Source organism: Motacilla alba, chromosome 3 (assembly GCF_015832195.1).
Source record: "Motacilla alba alba isolate MOTALB_02 chromosome 3, Motacilla_alba_V1.0_pri, whole genome shotgun sequence".
In the NCBI taxonomy this organism is placed as follows: domain Eukaryota; kingdom Metazoa; phylum Chordata; class Aves; order Passeriformes; family Motacillidae; genus Motacilla; species Motacilla alba.
Genome location: NC_052018.1, coordinates 104040628 through 104064839, shown reverse-complemented (window position 1 = coordinate 104064839; position 24212 = coordinate 104040628). Strand labels below are relative to the sequence as shown.

The window sequence follows — 24212 nt, the reverse complement described above, 5'->3', positions numbered from 1 at the left end:
GCTGCCTTTAGGAGGGTCTGACTCACTGACCTGTATCCATGCATGCCAACTGATAGTAAACTGTCCAGCGATGGCCCTGGGGCTTATGGGCTGAGCCACCTCCGCTGTGGCACTGTGAGCCCAGCTGTTTCAAGAGGTTTATATCGTACAGCAGGCTGTCCAGGCCTATGCTTCCAGAAGCCCTGAAGGTTTAAACAGCCTCTTGCTGCTAGTAAGAGGTATAAAATTACTTTACAATGCTGTATGTGCAGGAAGTAAAAGTTGCAGCCAGCCACTCAAACAGCAATGTCACTTGAAGTCCACACATTTCATTTCAACACCCATTCCAAGAACAATCCTCTCAAGTCAAATATTTCTCTCTAGTGCTCTGAAGAGCTCCAGGTGATGAGTAATTCGTGATATTTCTGTGTCTGAAGCCTCTCTGTCACTTTACATCCCACACAAATTCTTGCCATACAACAGCTTGTTGTGTCAGATATCTTTATTTGCTGTGTTGCCCAAGTGTACAAATAGTGAATGTAGTTATAGAAATTCAAAATATATTGTAGTAGAAATCTGTCTGGGAAGTGGAATGCTAAGATATTCACTTTATAAAACTATTACCCTTAAGTCACTCTCACTTGGCAAGTTTTAAATACATCAGGGCCATGAAGAGACAGACTATGATCCTGCAAAACAGGAGTTCTCAGTAAACTTTTTCTGCTAGATGAAGTCAGTCAACAGCAAATTAATTTCTTACATTTGACTCATTTTGAGTTATCAGCCAAGAGGATGTTAGCTACATCCAGACAATTCATACACAATTCAGCTCCCATTTATACCAATAAAGTCAATGTATCACTATCAACATACCTAAGTATTAGTGAAACAACCTCAGTGACAATATTATTTTAAGCTAATGAAGTCAAGCCAATAAGTTGCCCCTGGCTATTGAGTGCAATTGATGCTTTTGTCACATTTTCAGAGTAAGACTTCTCAGTTCTTGAACAAGTCAATACAGCTCTGCAGGAGAGACACATTGTTCTGCAAAGGAAGAGAATTAGTTTCAGATGAGGATGACTGATAATTCAAATCCTGCCTTTCACAATGAAGTAGCTTCCCAAACAGTGGGTCTGTCGCAGGATTGTGTAGCCTGTGCCAATGCTAAAGATCTCCTACTGCAAAGACAAGCATTCAAGCAGTAAAGAACCAAAACCAGATCACACATTCTGCAATCCGCCTCTTCCTGCAGGCCTGCAACCATTAATCAGTTTGTGCTAAGGAGAGGGGCAAGAGCCAACAGGAAGCTTTTAAAGTAGGCCAAACTGAGCAGTGTTGTCAAGGCTTTGTGTCACATTCCAGTTAAGCACTGAAGTAGCTGCCTGTGGTAAAGTCCAGTACTCTCAGGGAGTGGGACATTAGACTTTCCTTCTTCGAAGGAAGCTGAGGATGCACAGTTACTGCTTTGTTCTCTACACTGAGTTAACAGACCCTTCAAGCCTGCCTAGCAAAGCTTGGCAGAGGCTGCTATAAAGCCAATGTCCCCTCCACTGACACGCCAAGTGACAAGGATGGACAGCCCGATCACAAGCTGCAGGACGTGCTCCTGTGCCAGCACTCAGGAGCACTGGAAGCAGCAGCTGCCTCTAGACACAGTAGGGGTCAAACCCCACAGACGAGGCTGCCTGGTGGGAAGTCAGATGACCCAGCAAATCCTCCCAGTTACACACTAGTCATTTCTCTCAACCCATGCCTGTTAAATTCCAAAGAGAACACACCTTTGCATGTTTTATTTCCAGTTCTGCCATTTCAATTAAGTTTTTACGGAACGCTGCTATTCTCTTCTGTTTGAAGCTCATCAGTTCTGTAGAGAAGGAAAAAAACAAAGGTAAGACATAGACAAAGTGTGACAAGCAATGCCCTTCATGTTTCAGGGGTTCTGTTGTGCAGCTCGGATTACAGTATTTGATCAAAAAAAGGTTCAAGAGTTAGTCATGCTGTTTTTAGACAGAGATGCAGTCATCACATGATACACAGACAGCTTAAGACAGAAAAGCTTTGTAGGAAGACAGCTGGAATAAAGCAGAAATAAGCCACACAAGTTCTGTGAGAACCCAGATCATTTAAAAGCCACATACACTAAAGGAGCAGCATGTACACCATGAAAGCGTATTTCCTCTGCTTTATATTGTCCAAATATATAAACATATACACACATATAGTCTTCTACTGAGAACCAGTATTTGAAACTCTGTCTAAGGCACTCAGCTGTATTGGGAGGGAGCAAAAGCCTCCCTGTTTGCACAGCTTTGATGAGATAATTAGTTACCCTCTAGTAGTTACATTCACAAGGAGGCTGAGTTCAATCCAAAAAGCAAATACTAGGGGCTTATAAATAAGGTTGGTGACACTGCTCTGCTACAGGAAATTGCTTTAAAAAGTGTTTAGCTGCATTAGTCTTACAGCATCTATCTCTGCTGTCCTTGGGATGTTCAGACTGTTTGTTCAGGAGCCTTTAGTAGCTGAAGGTCAGATGGAGACCTCAACTGCATTAAGCTCTCCTTTAAACATAAGTACAGCAAAGCCTGTTTTACCTTGTTTAGCAGATTCTGAAATCTTTTCAAACTTCTGACAGCAATCCTGTTGATGTGCCTCAGCCAGCCTGACGTCCTTGCTCTTTAGTCTGGCTTTGTCTAGAGCTTTGTTTGAGTTCTCATAGTCAACAAGAGCCCTGGTTCGTCTGTACAGAAGATCCTGAAGAGACAGAAATAGCACACCAGAGCCTTAGCAGGATTACTTCCCAAAGTGAGGTTACAACCACCTTAGCACAGGAGGTTTCACTTCTTTCAGCACCAGATTCTGCTTTTTTAAACAAGATATTACAGCCTGCTCTTGGCAGCCTTTCACAGTGCAGCACTACATTTTCAGGACAGCCAGTTATGCCTTAATGAAGGAAGTCTAAGGGCTACTATAGGTATAATTTATTCCCTTAAAGTAGTTTCTCCTGCTGTAAGGTGGATGTCTCCACTAAGAGCAAAAAGCACTTTCTGAATTCCCTCAGTCCACTTCCAGACATTTAATTCGTTGGAGATCTGACAGTTTGATTGAAGCACTGCACTAACCTAGACAGGAGAAGTAGTTCAGGTCTCTGAGCCAATCCCTTCCTAATGCAGCAGGAGTATAGTTGTGATGTCTAAATAACAGTACACCCCACTGAGGGAGGCTGTAGTGGATGTTCTGGGGTACCTGACATTACAGGTAAGACACCAGATGAAAAGGCCCAGTAGGTTGTACCTAGATACCTTTTTGCAGCATAGTCATCCCCTGTCAAATTAAGTTTTGATTAGAAAAAGAGTGGCCAGCAAGGCTTTTGCAGTCACATCAATCTACCAAAGCCCTCTTGGAAGCTCAGACTCCAAGAGACTTCACAAGTTACCATGTATTTGTGCTAAGGTACTCTAAAAATCCTGAAATCAATCCCAACTACTAATTAGTCATCATTGATTTTATTGGGAAGTCCGTGACTACTCAGGCAGGGAACAGGAAAGAAACTGCTGCAGACTTAAATTCAGTTTGCTCTAACTTACAGAAATTTAAAGAGTTGTTCCACTTTACATGCCAAAGAAAAATTGGTCCAAGTCTTCTGTAAGTGGCTGGGCTCCAGCTAGCTAATATATAGCTTCTATATTCTGCTGTGGTTTAAGAGTCTCAGGTTTCTTAGGCAAAACAAGGGTCCACTTTCCTGTCTTCTTAAAGCACAAAGAACACCATGAGTGAGTCATGTTGCCCATAACAAAACTAAGCTTCAAAAAGAAAACTCTTCTCACCTTTGCAGCTTCTATATTGAGCATGTAATATCTCAACAGTTCAGAGAGCTTTAAGTCTTCATCAGATGAAACTCTACTTTCTACCTTCTGCAGAAGGGGAAAAAAAAATATCAGTTAGTTGGTGTGTAGCAACATTCAGAGTCAGAGATTCTTCTCCCACACACTTGCCCCCAGCAAAGCTTCTTACCCTGAGTTTCTCAAAGAGCTCTGCAACTTTCAACAAGTACCTAGTGAGGGGAAAAAAAAAAAGCATAAATAAATTTGAGATACTTCTTAGTCTGATAAATGCCAGGATCAATTGGCAGGAAACCAGAAAGCTGAAGGCTGGAGTTTACTTCTGTATACAGATCCAAACAAAGGCTTGAAAAAAACTAATTTAGGCAAAGACCTGGAGAAAAGGTTCAATGTGCTGGATTCCAGCCTACCAGAATAGAACAGCTGAGCAGCTCAACACCATTTAATGTAGCAATGCTGATTCTCCAGAGCATAAAGGTTTTGTGGAGAATTTCCCTGCTGCTGTCCAAGAGGGATGAGCTGACTTGTTCATTCAGCTATACACTCTGTTTTAACAAGGTCTTGGTAAATTGATAGCAAAGTCAAAAGGTGGAAGAAGTCACCACAAAAAAGGCAACTGAGTTCCCAAAGCTTAAGAATCCCCTACTATCCTGGATGTGCAAAGGTCCAGAAGATGATCAGCTTACCCTAGGTCTGTACTTAGTGCAGTTACATTTAACAGCACATTAGAACACACACACAAACCCTTTCTTCAGGGGTCTCCAGCAGTTGGTGGCCTGAAGAGAATTGAGGAGATCTCTGTTTAGAAGGATTTTGATGACCAGCACAAGTAACCTCTAGGTCACAACTGGCAAGTGATCAACTAGTTCTGAGCTAGGTGCAATTGATAACATTAGGTCTGCCACAGCAGGAGTGCCAGAAGAAGGAAGGTTTTGATGCCACTTGCACACAATTCAAGAACCTCAAACCACCTACGACTCAATCCTCTGGACTTTACAGAATAAATTTGGTATTCCCAGACTTAGGATACGTTTATGAACAGTTGGAATTGCTTACTTTTTGATAACTGTAGGCTCTTCTAATGCCAGGCTGTTCAAACAAGCTGAAGTATAAATATAGTCATCTGCAACATCTGCAAGAACAAGACAAGGTTTTCAGGCTGAAATCATCAAAACTGCATGATCTCTCGAAAGGGCTTTGAAAAGATTCACTTTTATGAGATCTTGTCATCTTATCTGCTTTTGCACATGCATCCTTGATTCTGTTGTAGTAGTTCACAAGAAAAGTCTTCTCTTGCTCAAAAAAATCTTCTACTTCCTGAAAAAGAATATGACCTGTTAAGTCAGTAACTGCAGAATACAAGCTCTTCCCTATTTTAGGAAGGGCCAAAGCAACCATAGCCTGGGCCTGAGCTTGAGACCCATCAATCCCTGTGGAAAAACTGTTCAAGACAAGATGTGAGCCAAGGGTTTGACATCCCAAACCATATGGCAAACCTCTTCCTCACCATGCAGTGAAGATGAAGTTGGCACTCAAATACTAATGCAGGTTGTCTGAAGCAGCCAGTAAGTTATGGGACAGCCCTTAGGACTCCCAACTGCTGGAATTTTATTTCCTAGGCCTGCTGCAACACTGTAGCTAAGGACTAAGCAGTTTACAAGCTTGTTTCTCATCCACACCAAACATGATATATATTGCAATGTTTCATGACACTGCACATAGGACAACAAGCTTTTTGGGAAGCACTGCCATGGCAACACAACACAAAAGCTGGAGCAAGAGCAGTTACAGGAGTCTTTGGTATTTGATCTTGTCTAGTATAAGCAGAAACCCATAAATCATGTCTTTTCAGAGCTCCAAAGTAGACTAAAGCCACAAGGATATTTCCTGAAGGTATAATTCCTTCTTCTCCAGTATCAGGTATTAAGGCAGGTCTTCTGCATCCAGAAACTTGAATTATACACTGAAATTGAACAGCCTAAAGCTACAATGTCTTATTTCTATAGAAATCAGAATTAATAGTCTCAGGTTTAATAGTCTCCTCCCAACTGGGAGAGCAGTAACAAGGCAGGTATGTCAGCAGCTGAGCCTCATGCACAGCAAGCCTGAAGCAGACAGTAGTAACTTCCCTGGAGCAGGAAACAAGAAACACTCAAGATTAGGGCAAGAGACAAAGCAACAAACCTTACCTTGACTCCAGAGAAGAGGACCTCATCAGCACTCTTTACTACACTTTTTAAAAAGCCACCAAACATCTCTTTAGTGTTTTTCCTCCGCACACTCAGCTGTAATAGAGAGGCCAAAGCAGCTTTAAAGTTATATCCAGGGAGGGAAAATAAGTGACTGTTTTGATACTTGCAATGTTAGTAACATCATTTACACTTAGCGAGTGTCAGAGCAGCTTGATTTCCAAGCCCTCCATAATACCCATATAAAAATGTAACATGTAACAGGTGGCTTGGTTACAAGTAGTTCAACTGTTCACTGCCACGATTTTTCCAACTCCCATAAACAGCTGTTTCTCCTTGTATATCTTGGCTCAGCATCTGTCACTCATAATTAGGTGTGATGAAACATATGCAGGAGTGACTTTAATAAACCTCCATTCCTCCACTTTGGGACCATCCAACACAGCACAGGTACACCAGAGCCAAACACGTTCCCAAGATAAAGACATGCAAAGGTGGCTCCCTAACCAACTTGACAGGGATTTAGAAGCACAGTGAGATTTATAACAGAGAAAGGTGTAAAGGTCAGGCTTTCACCCTTCAGTCATCTCACAGAAATACTTGCAATATCTACTTGCTGATGCTGCACATAGATCCACAGAACATTCTGACTGTGCCCAGCAAAAACAACAGCACTCCTAACAGTTAGCCTCACTTGGAAAGGGAAACAAGGAAAAAAGTCTCACGTCCTGGTCATACTCCAGGAAAACATGGAAATTGCGATCTTTGCTGAGCACAGGATGAGAAGCAATCCTCTGCAGGAAGATCTCATGTGATGAGACAGTCTTCTTGAAGACAGCGAGGTATTCACTGCAAGGAAACAACAGACTGAGATCCTTTTTGTACTACCCTCTTCAGGATACAAAGAATTACTTTAACTTTAGCCCATGAAAATATTCAACTGCAGACTTCTGAAATAGCCAGCTTGTGATAGTGAAGCTACTTTCAATCTCTTTACCTAGGAAGTTTTCCAGCTTGAAAGCTGGAAAAGCTGGGCCACTCCCAGCTCCAGGGTTTTCAAGACCCTCTTCAAAACAGAGACACTCAAGATCAGTTGTCACCAAATGAGTTGCTCTCCCAGGAGGCTTCTCTAAATGCAGCTTTTGGCAGTAGACTCATTTTACTTACGCTTCCAGCTCTTGCTTCATTTTGGCAAACTCTTCTTTTGTCATGGACACTTCTCCTTCCCCCAGCTTCTGCATCTTCTCTCTGGGACCATCAAAGTCAGGCTTTGAGGGTGCTGGAGGTATCTAGGCAGGGAATTGGTTAGGCATGGCTATTAGCAAATAAAGTTTTCCAAGATTACTTCTAGCCTTCTCTAGAAGGAGGCTCTCTTGCCTGGTCATAGGAAAGTGAGGTCAAGAGTGCATGACCCAGGAATTCTAGGTCCCTGGTTTGTGTTATCCCTCCCCAGGAGAAAAACCAACCCAGAGCAACAGCTTCTGTAATCCACCCCATTGCCAGCCATCTCTTAAAGAATCGTGACAGGAAGGAAAGCCCACATTTAATAGATTATTTCAGTGTGCCACCTTCAGGCAGACATTAATACCACCACAGAGTCAGGGACTCTCACAGCATCTTTTGCTGCTACATGCAAAGTTAACACAAATGCCACACACTCAAGTTGTGTAGGAATTAAGGCAACAGTAAGCGTAGGGAACACCCAAGTCACAGAACACACCAGTAACACTGGTAAAACATGCTTCATGCCCTTATTAGCAGGCACTTTAGATTGCTACAGTTTTTCACTTAGAATCACATTCTTTAGGAAGTACTTACAATGAGTCCTGCATACTCTTCAGTTTCAGTGAGTGTATCATGTAACCACACAAAGTCTTCGTGCTGCCTTGTAACTGAAAACTCAGGGCTTTGAAAAGCTGGCAGTGTAGTCTAGAAGAGAATATATAGAAGCCCTACTGTTTTGTAAATCAGTGCTTTTAGAAGCAGTTCTGTCCACTTCCAAAGGAAGCTATTCTGCTTACTAAGAGCCTTGCCCACTCCCTTTTAGCTGAGCTGGCACTTATTCAACAGCACCACTAAGGAGACTGTTAGAAAAAAAAAAAAAAAAGTACTGTTGTAGAACAGCATTAATGCAGTTTGTTTTGTGATATTTCACAGTAGCTCCCTTCCTACCCCCCAGCCTTCTGGTGTCTAGCTAGGATTCCTTAGCAAAGCCATCAGCTACTTGCCTCTGTTTAGAGAGTTCAGATCCTTGGAAATCTGAAGTTTCTGCACATACACATCCTCAGGCCACCTTTAAGTGGAAAATCTCCCTCTAATTAGATTTCCTTCATTGCCAAGCCCATCTTTGCAGGTATATGCACTGCAAATACATCTGTTACTTGCACAACCTCTTTTTGCCCATGACCTTACCTTAGTGTGCACAGTGAACTTCACTCTGTCCTTTTCACTTAGAGCATCAGGGATATCAATTTGGAGAGAAGGATCAACATTCAGGTCTACAGACACAGACCTCAGCTGCAAGAGAATTCACAGAATAATCCTTGATCAAGCATCAAGTAGGTTTAGTGAAGCTGACTGATCATCAGCCGTGAACAAGAACCACACTGCTCTACACACCTGCCTTCAGGTACACACTTACGACCAGAATTCTTTCCCAGTGCTTCAAAGAGCCATAAACTGAGCCAGCATTCCTTTGGGGACTTATTTCTTCATTCATTCCAAAAGCCTAGACCCAGAACATTATTTCAAGACTACTCAAACTTTTAAAGATCAGTGGAATAGCTTTCTCAGTGGAAGATCCTCCAGCTTATACATGAAGACTGTCTTCTAAGAGGCCCTTCCTTGCTGCAGCCTGACAAATCATTGCTGTTTTCTGCATAAGGGAGAAACCACCAGAGATCAAGGTCACAGCACAGGAAGTTTGCTGAAGAGCAACCGTCAGAGCCAGGAGGAATGCTGAAATTACCCTTTGGAGATAATTCTGAAGGCCTTCTCAGAAAAGCAGGCTAGAGAACTGCACCAGGACTGCTGTCTCACCACCCTGCAGCACAGACCACACCAGCCAGGAGCCTGCTCCTACCTCTGCAGTGTACACTAAGCTTCAGCACCCAAGCCCACAGGCAAATGATGCCAGGATCTGAGCAATCCTAACATATCACAGATGGCTAAATACTGCCTCAAGCCTCTGCAAAGCTGCCTAAGAACTGTTGATAGGCTGCCTGTTATAAGGTGAAGTTTGCTTCCAAAAGGCTCGGGAAGATGCCTCCCCCTAGGCTGGCCATCTGCAGCCCAGATCTGGTATGTGACAAGGGTCTCCGGCTGCCTGCAGAGGACACAGCTGCCAGGACAGGGAGCATTTGCCCCTGCCACTGCTCTCCCCTAAGATCAGACTGCCGTGCATAGGTGAGGGATACCCCAGCCACTGCACCCTCCAGCCATGCTAAAAACATTCCTATCTGCTGCATCCTCACTGTTAGCTAGAATTAAAAGGAGATAAAGAATAGATAAAACTTTTTAAGCTTTACTACAACTATGGAATGACCTTGCATGCAGGCACATTGAGATTCCCAGAAGATGGGAAGGACAGAGGACTTTTAGCCCACCCTGGGCATTGCCTTGGCAGCGAGCACACTTACAGAGCATGCCTTGGAGCACAGCTCCTAGCAGTCCCAGGCCTTGTCCACATCCCACAGGACATGGTGGCACTCCAAACTGTACAGGGACTCCAACAGTAATCACTTCCCTCCAGTCACCACTTAGGACAGACTATTATGCTCCCGTACAGGCAGGCAATTCTGGCCCTTGCTAGGAAGGCACAGGCCAAACAGAGGTGCATGGTTCAGAGGTCACTGACCCGGGCTTGGGCAGAAGCTGCCCCCCCAGGCACTGCAGGAAGCACAGGTAGAAGGCCACCAGTCAGGCACTGGTTTCACTGGGAGCACAGCTCACTGTCTGTTGCCAAATGAAAGGCAAGTTGGTTGGTGTTTTCCATTTCCCAGCCAGATAACACCACCAGCCGAAGCAGCAAGATGCAGACCCCAGTGTTTTACATCCTGCTTACTTCTGTTTGCTGTCCAAACAGGATCAGCAGTGCTAACAATATGAACTGCTGAGTCTGGAAAGTATGATAAGCCAAAGGAAACCATTTCCTCTCAGCTAAACTAAGGAAAGGATTACACAAATCAGACAGTCCTGAATTTTTGAGCTTGCTTTCTTTCTTTCTTGTAGAGAAAGTAACCTGTGATTAGACGCTGTCTAGGGCCCTCCATGCCTAATAGTTGCCCACACAGGAGACAGACAAGCACAAACATTAGGTGGTCCTGCTTGGTCAGATTAAAGCAGTTAACATGTCACAAGCATGTGTCTCCTGGCAGAAACTGCAAATAGGATCTGGAGCTATATGAAACCAAGGATTGTAAGACCCCAGTGTGCTCTAGTCCTGTGAAAGTCACTGTGGGCTCCTAACTCCAGGCCAGAGACCTTTAGGATTACAGAATCATGGCTCAGACTACAAAGGGAACATTCACACTGTCTGACTTCAGGAGGAGAGAGTGCTTTGTTTCCTGACAAAAAGTGCTGGAGTAGCATTTGTTCCCTGAATGGGGGGAAGCAGGAAGCCCCACTCCTGTCAGCACAGCTCTGTAAAGCACTGACTCAGGGAGCACCCATGGCACCAACCCCTAACCCACATGCTCTGCAGCACCAACAGCTCTGCACGCATGACCTTTCGTGCCACCATCTCTCCTGCACCCATCCTACAAGCAGGAATGGGGACCAACCTCCTCATGGGCACATGAAGGCTCTGCAGAGCAAAGGAATTAAATATCCATCTCCAGGCCCCAGGTTTGTCCTTTTACCACAGCAGGCATCCAACCCAAGGCTTTCCCAGGTCACCCCTCCATCTTCACTCTCTGGCAGCTCCTCATATCCAGAGGCATTTCTCTGCTAGGACATCACTGCTTCCTCCCTCGATTCCAAGCAGTGGGGCAAGAGAACTCAAGGTTCCCCATCCAGTTACCAGAAACCAGTCTGTCACTCCATACCCTCAAGGGATATAATCCAAGCTCAGCAGCTGGGAAGGGATTATTCCTCACTGGTAGCAGATGCCCAAATGGTTACAGAGGACACACAGAATGGAAACAGCTGGGTTGGGCTGCAAACTGAAACACTCACCCAGAGCCAGCACAGCACTCTCACTTTCAACTCTCATTTCTCTTCCCCAGAAGCAGCTTCTGGTTTGCAGTGACTCCAGAAACTGTTGCAGTTTCTCTGACACCTCCCACTTCTAAACTCAGGACTCATCAGAGATTTGTTTCAGGAATCCTACGGTTTCTTGAGGATTCAAGCAAAACTACTCCCTGTTCAGTACAGTTTACCTGCCCAACTGGTAAATCAGAACAAAGCAGAGCCCTTCACAATTACACAGACATCATACTGGTTAACGTTTCTAGGTTTCAGGACTAAAAGACTATAAATAGATATTATGGTACTAATTAGGACACCATGATAAACACCTGATCTAGAAGCCCAGGAAACAGCAGAGATCATTACTGCGCCCAGTACAGGTAGAATTTTAGAACATTTGTGGTTTTTTTCTATTTTTTAGAGATGCTAGGGGAAAAAAAAAAAGTTGGATCACTTAAACACAAGGCAGTGATGACCATCAGCTACCCAGGCTTCTGCCTGACAGACATTACATTTCTGATCAGAGCTCACCCAAATGCAAACACATCTTGATGCTTGCAGACACCCAGGGGGAGGAAATGCCCTCAGCCACTGAAGTCTCTTAGTCCTAGTGAGAGACTGAGCTGCTGCTTTTGCAGTTCCACCCTCTGCAGTTTTAGCATCAGCTCCGGATGACTCAGTGTCACTTCTGCATTCTAACAAAAGAATCTGCCAGTGCAAGCAACTGTGTACAACTTCTGTCTGCTAGTGAAATGCGTGTTTGTTCTCAAAGACAGATTAATCCAGGGGTTTTCCACACAGCCAAGCTCTTAGAAGGAGCACGGAGCCCTTCCACAAGGGCTCACATGTCTTCAGTTTTCTGCTTATTGTCAGCTACCTTTTAAAAACCTTCTCCCCTTACTGATCACCTCCCTGCTGTCATTCAAGCAACAGCCCACAAACAAGACTTCAGAAGTAATTACATCTGCCACTATCTAAAATCCATTACTTTTTACAGAGCAGGCTTTCTAATTAAAGCTGTTTAGGTGCTCTCCAGAGAGCACTACAAGATCGTGGTGTTTTCTGGCAGTTTATACAGAGCCCTCAGTTCCAGAGGGCCTTGTTTTCACACCCAGGAATTAGCCACCAGAGGATCTGGCCAGCAGATAGCAGCAGCATTAGCTGCTGGAACTACTTTTTAGTCATATTCAGCACAAGCAGCTTAAGTTTCCTTTTAATCAGGATAATAAATGGACGTCTGAAAGTGCACTGCAAGCATGCAGCACTACAGAGCACGTGTGAAGCTTGGATTTTGCAGCCTTTGTGGCAGTTTGCTGTCACCACTCTGACACTGAGCTGAACAGTCCTGAAGTGGTCTGGTTAGACACAGCCATGAAAATTGAAGCACTGCTTACTTATGCTACGGAAAATGCTTCCCCAAATTTGTGACTTCAAACTGAAGAACTCCAGTGATGCGAAGGTTTAATTTTTTTGCTTAAAACACTGATAAAGTGGGAATATCAGCAGCCACACTGAAATGGCATTCCTCGGCAAGTGCAGTGCTTGCCAAGGAGGCAGAAGGCCCCCAGCACCTGTTGCCTCAGGCTGTGCAATAAAGCAGCCCTCTCCTGCCAGACGGATCTCTGCATCACTCTCTGCAGGAACTTGCAGGTCACACGCCTCCTGACAGAGGGAAGGACTCTATAAACATTCAAGGATGCCACATTCCGAGCAAAAGCCTTGCTGGCTCACCCTGTTCCACCAGCAGCACGCAGGACACCTCCACCCAAGCCATGGCTTCCTCGGTTGGAGGGGCCAAGCACAGCTTTGGCCATGCAGGGCAAGCCCCCATGTGCCTGCAGGGCACAGCCTGGGGCTGAGCACTCCTGGCCCAGCTCAAATGGAAACTGTGCAACAGCAGCAAACCCCAAGGCACAGTCAGCATTCCCCAAAAATGCTTTGCTGACTTCCTACAGTGAGGCCAGAGCTGGTGGCAGGGATGTCAGGAACAGGGCAGCCTCACCGTGCTGGCTTCACCTTCTGCTAGCCCAAACTGCTGGGCCAGCTTCGTGGAGGCTGCGTGTCCTTGAGAGGGCATTATCCCTGTCCAGGAGCTGGCACCTTGTAGCAGCTCAGCTCCCTGCTTGATTTCAGGCTCAGCAGCATGCAGAAGCAGGTTTTTCGCTAAGCACAAGATCCAGTATAGTCTCATTCCTTCCAGAATGTGCAGCAGAATTTGTCCAGCAGAGCCACCACTTGTAAGTGATAACAGCAAGTCCCAGGCCATGACACAACATTTTGTCTTCCACTGATTGCTTGGTGAAAGAGGTGCTATGATACGTGCTCTTAGCATTTTGATCTAGAACATTTCAACTGCAGACTGAAGCCTTCAAATACCATGAAGCCACTGACATTGGGAAATACCAAGGTATTTACTCAAGCTTAGCTTGGAAGGCCCACCACTCGCTTCAAATTCTGAAGTGCCTTTTCCTCCCCCATGACAGATTACACCTCATTTTCCTCTGCACTTTCAATCACCTTCATCCTACCCTCCCTTCCTCTTCCTACATATCCTGATCCTCTCCTGCTTTGCCACCTCAGGGTCAGTTTTTAGTTTGTACTTAACAGTGGCTCCTATTTAAGTTAATTCCTAGTGAAGTTTCCTTTACAGGCATGAGTTTTATCTACTGGTCACACACCAGTTCCATGTTGCTGTTTCTTTGCCTAAACAGGAACAGACAAGATAGGAGCATTTCTACCCTCCCCCGTGCTGCTGGAATCCCAAGACGGCCTTACAACCTAAAACAAGCTAATCTTTGTCCATTGAGCATCAGAGTTTAAAACTCCTCCAGCCCCCACCACGAGAACATTTTCCCCTCCCCCCAATATTCCTGTCTGAGTTAGAAAGGCACATAATCACTCAAAAGTTATCAAATGTTGCAAGAGAGTTGATATTTGACCTTCCCTTCCAGTATTCTCCGAGGGCAGACACTTTAACACAAAGAGTTTCACATGCAGCAGAAAAGAAAGCACTGGCCAGCTCACAGCTCAAAGCATGCTACTAGAAAATGCTTCTTCCACAAACTCTCGCTTGTCTTATGACTCGGGATTGTTTCAAAACAAAATTCATATGGGAAAGAAGCAGAGGAAAGGAAATTATCCAGAAGTCAATAAAGGCTGGTGTATTTCTAGCCCCCGAGTTAGTTAATATACGTGCTCCAAAGAGCTGGAGAAAACACAGACTGAAGAGACCTTCAGCACACCTAACAGCTTAAAGCAAAGTCATCTTCCTGCCAGTGAAGCTTAGTCACAATGCAAAACCACATGCAGATGTGACAATATGAAAGGCAAATAGGCAACTTGCTGACTCTTACAGGGCTGCCTTGCCTTCTTCCCAAGGTGTGTTGAGGGTAGTTATTAAACCAGGGAGTTTAGGTAGGTTAACCCAAGCAGCTCGTCCAGTAGAGGAGAGAATTCCGATCACTGTCTACACTACATAAACATTAATTCACAAAGTTCCTGCTTCAGCATTTCACTTGCATTTCCTCTGAGAAGTTGAGAGTCTTAACATTAGGAAATCCCCTGTGCTGCTTTAAAGGGAAGACATGAAGCTCCTTGGCACTTACAGCTTCAACTCTTCTCCGGAGAAAGGAAAACCAAGCGAGCTGCTGATGCGACAACCAAGGCAAAGGGGCAGCGCAGGTGATGGGACAGCTGACAGCCTAATTAACGCCGAGCACACCCAGCAAGGCCGGTCACAGACACAGCAGGGCAGCTGGCCCACCGGGGAAGAGCAAGTTTAACCCCCTGCAGCACTTCTCCCGCAGCGCCCGGGGCCAGGTCCTGCTCCTGCATCCATCACCTGCCAGGCCCGGCTCCCGCAGCTCCAGGGCCCCGGCGGTCACCTGCTCCCGCCTGGGCACAGAGTGCAGCCCGCACCGCCTCACGGCGGCTGCACGGCCCTGCCCTTCCCTCCTCTTCCTCCTTCCCACTCCGGCTTTAATCCTGGCAGCCGCTGATCCTTCCCCGGGCACCTCTCCCCTCAGGGGCTGCTCCCCACGCTCACCCCGAGCCCCTGCCCTCAGGGGAGCTCGGCGCGCCAAAGGCACGAGGACTGAGGCGACTTATTTTCTTTAAAAAAAAAGTCCTAAACGGAGCAAAAGCCAAAAACCTGTCACCGTCCCAGTGCTGCCGGGGGCAGAGGGAGCAGGGAGCTGCCTCTCACGCCGCGGGGCCAGCTCGGCTGCGCCCTCACCGCCCGCCCCAGCCGGACTCGGGCCGCCACCCTCACCTTGTCCTGCGAGTCCCCACGGAGCAGAGCCATATCTCCGGGCGCAGACAACCACCCTACACCTTTCCCTTTCTGCTCCTCCCCGCCACCTCCTCCTCATATAACCCGGGCGGAGCCGCCGCCGCCACACCCCCTGAGGGGCACTCGCCATCTTTGGTGAGGGCAGGGCGCTGCTCGCCTTCATCCAAGACGGCATCGCAACGCTTTATTTTTCGGCTTGCATTTAAAGATTTGGGTTGTTTTCCCCACAGCCTTTCAAAAATACCAAAAGGGCGCTAGATAGAGCAGGCACGCTCCTCTCGCCCCCTTTCGGGGCGCTCCAGCGAAGGGGAAAGGGCGGGGGGGCTGGCGGCGCGGGAGAACTACAAGTCCCATGAGGCAGTGGGCGGTGCATGCGCGATGAGGGCGGCAGAGGCAGCGGGCGGGGCGCGCCTGCGCGGTGGCGCCCGCGGCGGTGGCGGGAAGCGCGGCTGAGGTAACGCGGGGCCGCGGGTCGTGAGGGCCGCGGGGCCGGGCGAAGGACGGCCTGGGGGCGAGCGAAGGACGAGGGAGGGGAAGGAGGGAAGAAGGAAGATGCTGGTGTTCCCCCGGCCCACAGTGCCCCCGGCTCCGTCAGCGAGCGGGCTGGGCTGCCGTGGCTGGGCATGCCCGTGTCCAGCGGGGCTCCTTGTCCAGAGTGGGTTTTCCCCCTCGGCACAGGGGCGGGCTGTCCGGCACGGGGATTTTCAGGCACATGCAGAAAGTTTGTTTGCCCGAGGGCACTTGGTGGTCACTGGTGTTGGCCCAGCTCTTTCGCAGATCGCAAAAAGCGCTGACTTCGTGTTACAGCCCTGTTCCCCACTAATTCCCTTCCCAATGCTGATCTGGGAATGGAGCTTGAACTGGGAACGGATGCCTGTTGAAGCTACCCTGAATTAAAGCTCACAGCTGTGGGCTTGTGCCTTAAACGGGGTTGCTGGGTTGTCTCTCTTTGTGTTCTAAACATCCCAAAAGAGGGAGGCGTTTTTTTAACCTGGATAGGTTCAATAATGTATTTTGGAAACTGCAGGGAACTCACAGATACCTTCCTCAGTGGATTTGTTCTGCTCAAATTCAGGACAAGGGGCAACAGGTCTGTAGGTGTGTTTAGGAGTGCTCTTTTTTATTATCTCTGAAATAAGCCAGTGTTTTGTTTTTGGGCTTTTTTTTTAGCTGGATAGGTTTCTGTGGAGAAAAAGCCATACTGGTTATTATGCAAAACCACAACTGGAGGTAGGTTTTTATAGATGTGAACTTTTCCTTAAGTACTGCTTTCTATTTCCTTCAGTTAAGCCACTCATTCCTATACTGGAAACAAATTTCCTCAGTTGTGTTAGCTCAGTTATTGTTTGAGCTGCAAAATCAACTTTCTTGGGAAAGTAAAGTCCTCTTATTTTCGGTTTTGTTTTTTTTTTTTTTAGCTCCAAGTTATTTTAATTTTTTTTTTCAGTTCTCCATTGTGACTCACCGTGCAACACTTGAAGCAATTCTGCCAGTCTTCAACCACAAATGCTTTCAGACAGAAGGGAGACACTTCCCCAGAGGGAAATCTCAGTTAAATTCTGTTCTTTGTGCACAAGAGTAGATCCCAACCGCTCCATTTCTTTCTTGCCAGTTATCTGCACAGAGATGCCACCTTAGTGATTTATTGAAAAACACGTGATTCTTCATGCAGCAGGGCACAAGGGTTCCTTATTTCTTGGCAATCCTAGAACCTCTTTCCTTTTGTAAAACAGGACAGGGGCTGGCAAACTCTTCCTTTCCTGCTGGTTCTGTTCATAGACTTCACAAGTACTGGGAATTCCACAGGTATATTCCCCAGCACAACAAAGGCTGTTAAATCAAAATTCCTGCTAGTCACTGCAGCACTGTGTTGCACTAAATTTAACTCCGGAGCTCCTAATATTCCATATCTCAATAGCTCCATGATTCAAAGCACTGATCTGGTATAAATTTATTCCTTGGAAAGTGTTGAGGGAGCAGCTTACTACAAGTGAATTTACGCTGAATCAGGCATCCTCTTGCTTCCTCCAGTGGCACGAAGCCAGAATAAACTTTTTCTTTTGTGCCGTGGCTTTATGTAACAAAGCCACAGCCGCTGGCCCAACATTTGCTCTGTTCTGATTAGTGCCTGTCCACAGTGACCAGTAATGAGCCCGTTAATAATCATCAAGCACCAGCCTGGGAATCCACAAGCTTGGATACTGTCACGCAGGAATAAGAATAGATTTTTCCCTCTTTCATTTGAAATCCCAGCTCTGGCAGCTCTAGTAAGCCCCAAGAGGGAAGGGATCAGTTTTTCTGCGCTTACGGAGGACAGTATTTATGGATCCCAAGGTCTCAGCTTGCTGCTCGAGGTGCCTTGTTCTAATCAGCTGCCCCGTTTTTGGCAACCTGTGTGTGACAGATGCTCGCCCACCCCCGCGCTGGGGCCGCTGCAGCTGTGGGATCTGTGCACACAAAGCAACTCCCCATGGTTTTGTTTCCCGTGGAGCCCAGGGCTCGGGCTGTGTGGGAAGTGCTGTGTGAGGAGCCTGGGGAAGGAGGAGAGCAGTGCGGAGGGATTGTCAGGAACAGAATGCTGCTGTTGGCTGGCAGTGAGCAGGGCTTCTGTCTTTGCAGTGGATGGAGGGAGCTTTGGAATGGTAAACTCCAGTAGGAGACTAGGGCCTCAGCTCTGCATGGGGAATACCACTGTGGAAGTGTTACATTTTATCCCTGTGCAAAAAGCTTCCTGGGGCTTCCAGTGCAGCTCTGGAAGGAGTGGTGAGTGTGGTGCTGCTTGTATGCTGTTCTTGCTTTTCAATTTCCTAAGTGGCTTTGAGCACAACTATGCTTGAAACTTGGTCTGGAAGAATAAGTTTATATTTTATGGTGAACTTTGAAAAAATTTCTTTGAATCTGAAAATATTTGCAGTGCCTCTGGTTCCTCTTTGCCTTTTCTAGCTTCAAGTCCCACAGTTGTATATACTGCAGCTGTCTGTTTTCTCCGAGTGATGCAAAATAAAATCTTGGGTTTGCACCCTGTAAGGTACCCCACAAGTTGGTCATTCTCTATAAACTTTTGAGTTTTAATACCTCACAGCAGTGGGTTGGCTTCAATGTCCTCTGTGTAGCTTTGATTTCCCCCTCCCTCTTTTGGGGGCTGTTCATGGCAGATCTGGTTTTTGTCCCTACCTCCGTGGCAGTTCTGGTGCTGTTGCTGTAGGGATGTCCCGTGATGCAGCTTTAGCTACTTGCAACGAATCTTTGGCCGGCCAAATCTGAAACAGATTTCAGATTTGGCAGGCTGTTCTTTTCAGGAGCATTCCCTCTTTTCCTCACTCGTTGTTTTTTGTCTTATTTATCTGAAGAATAAAGGTGGTACAAGGTAAGTGAAGACGCTTTGGTCGTAGCAGGTCTCTGTTCGGCAAAGGGCAAGAATGGGATGGTTGGCAGAGTTTTATGACTCTGTAAATCACAAATTTCTTTTTCCACAGGAGGAAAAAAATATGGTAACCCACAGACTGTTGCTGACAGAAGGAAGAAAACTTTGACTGCTCGCAAACATTTCTTGTCAGGATGCAATTCCTACAGATCCTGTCCAGGAAACCAGGAAGCCTGGAAGTGCTTTTTCAAATACCATTTTGCCAAAAGCAATTCCCATACACGTGTCTGTCTACCTCTGCATGTGTTTATAGCAAAAAGAAAAAAGGAAACAGTTATGACCAAGTTGACCAAGAAAAATACAAGAACTTGGTCCACTCTGTTACATCTTACAAAACCAGCGCCCAAACACCAGAGACAATACTTGAGGAAGACAATTTGTTATATGGGCCACCAGCTAAACACACACCTCCAATTAAAGCTGGGACGAGAACTCCCAAGAATTGGGTTCCTTTAATAAACCCCAGCAAGAGAATTGTTCCTGTCAGCAGTGATTCAAACGTGCCCATGAAAATCGCGTTGCAAAGAACGAAGATGCCCAGTGTCACCCGCATCCTTCAACAAACCCTCTCTCCTCAGCAAGTCTTCTATCTGGACAGATGGAAGCAGAAAATGATAGAGGAGCTTGGAAAAGAGGGATTTGAAGAGTACACCAAAAGTAAGTCTAGCCACAGTGGGATTGTAGAGTAGAGGCAGTAGCTTGGGTTGCTGGCAGGTACAATGGGCCAAGTGGTTTGGAAATCCATGAAGCTGTTTCCATTTCATGAGAGCATGTTGTGAGTGTACCTGTTACCAACGAGCCAAAGCTCTGGTCTTTGTTCTGGGACCATTAAAATGCATTTAGAAATTTGTAAAAATGAGTCAGACTGTGGGCATACTTTGCTCCATCCGTCTGACTTTGCTTTTGTTCTTGATTTGCCAGTATCTGTTTAGAAACAGGTGTTTGACAGATGATGTTACTGAGCCACTGTGCAGTTACAAAGCTACTTTGTAACAAGATGGGAATAGGTATTTTGAACTCATATAGTCCCGAGCCTTTAAAAACCAATGCGTCCTGCTGTTTATGGTGAGGGTTTTCAGTAACTGCTTTATCCAGTGTATGTAGCAGTAATCAGTGAGACTAAAAAAGGAAAGGAAGCATTAATATAAGGGATACCAATTTCACTATTGACAATTTATTTTCTGTTTCTTTCCCTTCTCCCCACGCCCTCAGACTTTCAGTACAAAAATTGGGACTGGTTTAAGAGCTACATGGTGAAATATGTAGGATGCAAATCTAAAGTAGGATGCAAATCTTAAGTAGTTTCTAAGGTGTATGGAGATTTTCCCTTTTTTCTTAGATCTTTTTCTCCAAGGAGAGCTCTTCCATTCAGCTTTGGAATCGATATTCCTGTCTGAAGAGACAGCAGCTAGGGACCAGGGTGAAGATGATGTCGTGGCTGGCTACTTATCCAGTGTGGAACATGTCTTGGAAGACATCAGCGAGGTGAAGGCTCTGGAAAGTGGAGTTCACCACGAGACCCTGCAGTACCTGGGCCTGGTTGACTGTGTGGCCAAGTATCGGTGAGGTGCCCTTCCCTAAAACTCCTGTCATGCGATGCCGTGGGGGCCAGGGTGTGATTGAGTGGTTGGGGGAAGCTGGACAGATCTCTAGGACTGGCAGGCTGGAGGAACTCCCCTGGATGATCCTCAGGGCAGAAGTGCTGTTTTTGCTGGTGGGGAGCTCCCTGCTGGAGAAGGGACAGGTTTAAGCAATTGTCAGCATTTCCCAGGAGCTGTGGCAGGTTTGAGTAAGCTAGTTCTGGTTTGGTTTTTAGGATCTAAACTGCCAGTGTGAAAGAGACTTGTTTAGTCATAATAATGAGTGGTGTGACATCAGGGGAAACAGGCTGAGAGGGAAAAGTCTTTATGTGCTGTCTCCCTTATTTCTTACTTGAGACTAAGCTGAAGTTTAAACCATTGTCCTGTCTTGTTCTCCTGTGCAGGGGCCGACTGTGTGTGATCGACTGGAAAACTTCAGAGAAGCCAAAGCCACTTCTGCAGAATACTTATGACAACCCATTACAGGTTGCAGCATATATTGGAGCCATAAATCATGATGCAAATTATAACTTCCAGGTCAGTACGCCTGCTGCGTGCCAAAATAAGCAGCAATGCCTGTGTGATCTTCACTTCTTCCTGCCTTTAGAACCTGCTGCCCATCGTGGTAGTGTTGGTAGGATTTGTAACAGAGGAGCCCAGTCTGAGATCAGGTTAAGATGTCACACTGTGGAATGATCCCACTGCTCCTGCTAATCCTGCTGCCCTCGGCTGCCAGCAGTGAATTTTCGGTGGTTTTAAGGAAGTGCTCAGTGGGACCAAGGGATGCTCAGATGAACTCCCAGGTACTTGGCATGTGGGCAGTCCCCTGTGCTCTGTCCTGTGTGGTTTTTGCTTGTGTCAAGAGTAGGAAGGGGCAAGAGAGAAAGTAAAGCAAAAGAACCTGCAAACAGGAAAATGGTGTGGCAGGGACTTGCCTACATCCTGTCCCGCTGTGTCCCACTAGCAAATGAGGGACTAAGTGATGCCCTTGGTGTCTGGAAGCTGTACTGTGTTTCCTCAGGGAAAAGCAGTGTGTTGGGAATCACTTCATCAGAAGACTGTGGAATAATGTTTTCAAAGACTCCAAAAGCAATTCTGGCCTGCCTGATTGGCCTGAAGGATTTTTACCTCAGTACAGGTATTGAAGGGGGAAAATACGACGCAAAAGAGAGCAGGGTGATTTGTGTGTTGTGCAAAGGGCTTTCTAGGATACTGTGGAGGTCAGTGAGCACAAGCACTCCATGGACATGATCCTGACAGAGTGGAATACGGGCTGGAATTCTGCTAGTAGCTTCCTTCCCCCCACTGCCAGTAGCTGTTTGGGATTTGTCAGGTATGAAAGATGTCAGAACATACCTAAGTAACCATTTCTATCCAGACTGAAGCTGGAGGGTGGCATCAGTCTGGTGATATGGCCCCAGGCAAAACTCCTCATTCTCTAGCAATTTTGCTGGCACCTGCAGGGTTTAAATATCACTCATCCTCAGAGTTCACGTCCCCTGGTTTTCACTGGAGTTACCCCTTTGGGCTCGGGGTTTTTGGAGCGTTTCAATGTTAAGTCTCCAAGTGTTTTATGGTGAGCTGTTGCCCCTTTTTATTCCCCATTCCTTATGTGAGATGTGTCTGTTAGGAAGATGTTCTGCGGTGAGGTTTAGCTCTTAGGCTTGCACACAGCTGCTGGGTTTGTGACAGCCCCTGTTTGTGCTGCAGGTTCGCTGTGGGCTCGTTGTGGTTGCCTACAAGGACGGCTCCCCGGCGCATCCGCATTTCATGGATCCTGACCTGTGCTCCCAGTACTGGAACAAGTGGCTCTTGCGCCTGGAGGAGTACATGCACAAAAGCTGACCCAGACTAAGCACAAGCAAGTGGCCAGAGACAAAGGAAGAGGCAAAGAAAGAGTCAAAGAACCTTTTGTTTAAATGTACCACTTTCATGTTCTTTTTTGAGTAACTTTGGCTTATTTCTTACTAGCAGGGCTCCCCTCTCTCCCCTCCCAAAAAGGCAATTAACTTTCAAATGGGGAATATCTATTTCCTTATATTGTAGGTGACCTCAGTGGCCCAGGCAGAAAAAAGCCAACTTATTTGGCCTCTCTTTTTTATCCCACTCAGTTTATACAGCCTGAGGTTGATAGAAAAGTTTCTACTATCAAGTAAAACTGCTTGATCAAATCATCTTTTTTTTTTTTCTCAAAAATCACAAATGAGAGTTGCAGAACTGAGTCTTTAAAAATGAAGTTGGTGAACTAAAACAACACCTGCGAGGTATGAGCTGAGAGAAATGCAAATGATAAAGAAGCGGATATAGTAGACTGGGTTTCAGTCAGTTCTTGCTCATGCCATCATCAGCCTTGTTATTATTTGTGGTTTTTCTTACAGCTACAACTGGAAAACCTGTGCTGAGAGTTACAGTGAAAGTCCTCATTAGTTCTCATTTAGAATAGTACAGCAAAGTGGCCACTTAGCAGAAGTGGCTCAGCAAGAGAGGAGCAGAACTGGAGCCAACACTCCCAGAAATTTCCAGCGAGGGTTCTGAGAGGAGGGAATGTTGGCTGCTGCTAGTGGCTCCTCCTGCAGGTGTTTTAGCAGCCAGCCCACAGGAAAGCACTGTGAGATGGGCTGTGTGCCTCGGCTTGGGAGCTCTGTGCTGCCACTGCCTTGAGCTCTCCTGACTCTGCTGTGGGCCTCAGCCAACAAGAGCCCACCCCGTGGAACAATCCCCAGTGCCACGTGAGTGAGTTTCTGTATCAAAGCAGGCCTGTGGCTGGGAAGCAGGGCCTTCTGAGGGGTGAAGAGCTGCTGGTTGGGTTTTGGGGGCTGTTTCTTATGGGTTTCTCTTTGTTTTTTGTTGCTGTTATATTTTTTTCCAAATAAGTTTTTGAATAGATGTTTTGGAACCAGAATTTTTACTTTTGAAGCATATAAAATCAAGTTTGTAAAGCACAGAATGAACCTTGATCATGTCAGGCAGTTTTGTTCTGGAAAATCTTTTTCCTCATTCTCTTTGTCTTCTATGGATTGTATGTGTGAGTTTTCACAACAACACTGCAGCTTACAAATAAAATTATGACCAACCCCTAAGCTTCAAGAAAATCAGCCAGAGCCCCTTGCCTGAGGAAGGCTGCCAGCAAAGCCAGTTTGTGAACCCAAGTCCCAGCTGAGTCTGTACCTCAGGGAGCCAGGAGGAGGCAGACAGCCTTCAAAAGATAGCAACGGTGGGAGTCTCTTGTGTCTGGCACTTCTGAAAGCCTGGCTGCTGCCTTGGGCATCCTTGGCCAAGCTGTGGAGCGTTGCTGGAGCAGCACAAGCTGGTTTGCCCTTTGTAAAGAGGACTGGCAGGTGCCTGTCACCAGTGTCACACAAACCCAAGCACACTTTGTGACCAGTTTCAATTAAGTTGCCAGACTGTTCAAGTGATGCACCCAGGGCACTGCTACAGGCACTGTTTGTCCTCTGCAGAAAAACTTGCTGGGCAGCCAGGGCAGTTATTCAGCTCTGACATCAGCTTCCCAGAGCTTCACTCTCCATCCAGGATGGCTTTTTCCCTGTGGCCTGCTACCCACTCCCTTTCTCTTTTGTTGTGAACCCTTTCTGTGCCTGTGGTTCTGTCAGCGGGGATGTGCTGTGGCAGTGACACTGGAGGGAGAGCAGAAGCAACACGTGGTGCAGGAGGGATAAAAAACCAACCCATGCACGCAGGACACACACAAAACATGTCTCT

General features: G+C 46.4%; 2 protein-coding genes across 7 annotated transcripts; one reads left to right on the top strand and one right to left on the bottom strand.

Moving 5' to 3' along the window:
• Positions 1 to 463: 463 nt before the first annotated feature.
• On the bottom strand, positions 464 to 15579 carry SNX5 (sorting nexin 5). 2 transcript variants are annotated; one of them, XM_038133275.1, is made up of 13 exons: positions 15468 to 15579; positions 8423 to 8527; positions 7829 to 7939; positions 7178 to 7299; positions 6736 to 6859; positions 6011 to 6106; positions 5033 to 5138; positions 4878 to 4953; positions 3994 to 4033; positions 3807 to 3893; positions 2574 to 2733; positions 1758 to 1843; positions 464 to 1023 (listed from the first exon to the last, which is right to left on the bottom strand). In XM_038133275.1, the coding sequence occupies exons 1-13, from the start codon at positions 15498 to 15500 to the stop codon at positions 976 to 978; spliced, it is 1194 nt and encodes a 397-aa protein (XP_037989203.1). In that variant the 5' UTR covers positions 15501 to 15579; the 3' UTR covers positions 464 to 975. The 2 variants fall into 2 exon arrangements, 1 of the variants encoding a protein (XP_037989203.1); XR_005256473.1 differs by lacking the exons at positions 464 to 1023; positions 1758 to 1843 and adding an exon at positions 3567 to 3725 and having other exon boundaries at positions 2595 to 2733.
• Positions 15580 to 15750: 171 nt separating this feature from the next.
• MGME1 (mitochondrial genome maintenance exonuclease 1) lies at positions 15751 to 23436 on the top strand. Of its 5 annotated transcripts, none has more exons than XM_038133818.1 (7): positions 15907 to 15942; positions 16659 to 16718; positions 16936 to 17294; positions 18965 to 19569; positions 20252 to 20474; positions 20897 to 21029; positions 22203 to 23436. In XM_038133818.1, exons 4-7 carry the CDS (start codon positions 19047 to 19049, stop codon positions 22335 to 22337), a joined length of 1014 nt encoding a protein of 337 aa, XP_037989746.1. In that variant the 5' UTR covers positions 15907 to 15942; positions 16659 to 16718; positions 16936 to 17294; positions 18965 to 19046; the 3' UTR covers positions 22338 to 23436. The 5 variants fall into 5 exon arrangements, with proteins under 5 accessions (XP_037989744.1, XP_037989745.1, XP_037989746.1 ...); XM_038133819.1 differs by lacking the exon at positions 15907 to 15942 and adding an exon at positions 16016 to 16578; XM_038133816.1 differs by lacking the exon at positions 16936 to 17294 and having other exon boundaries at positions 15751 to 15942.
• The last annotated feature ends 776 nt before the right edge of the window (positions 23437 to 24212 follow it).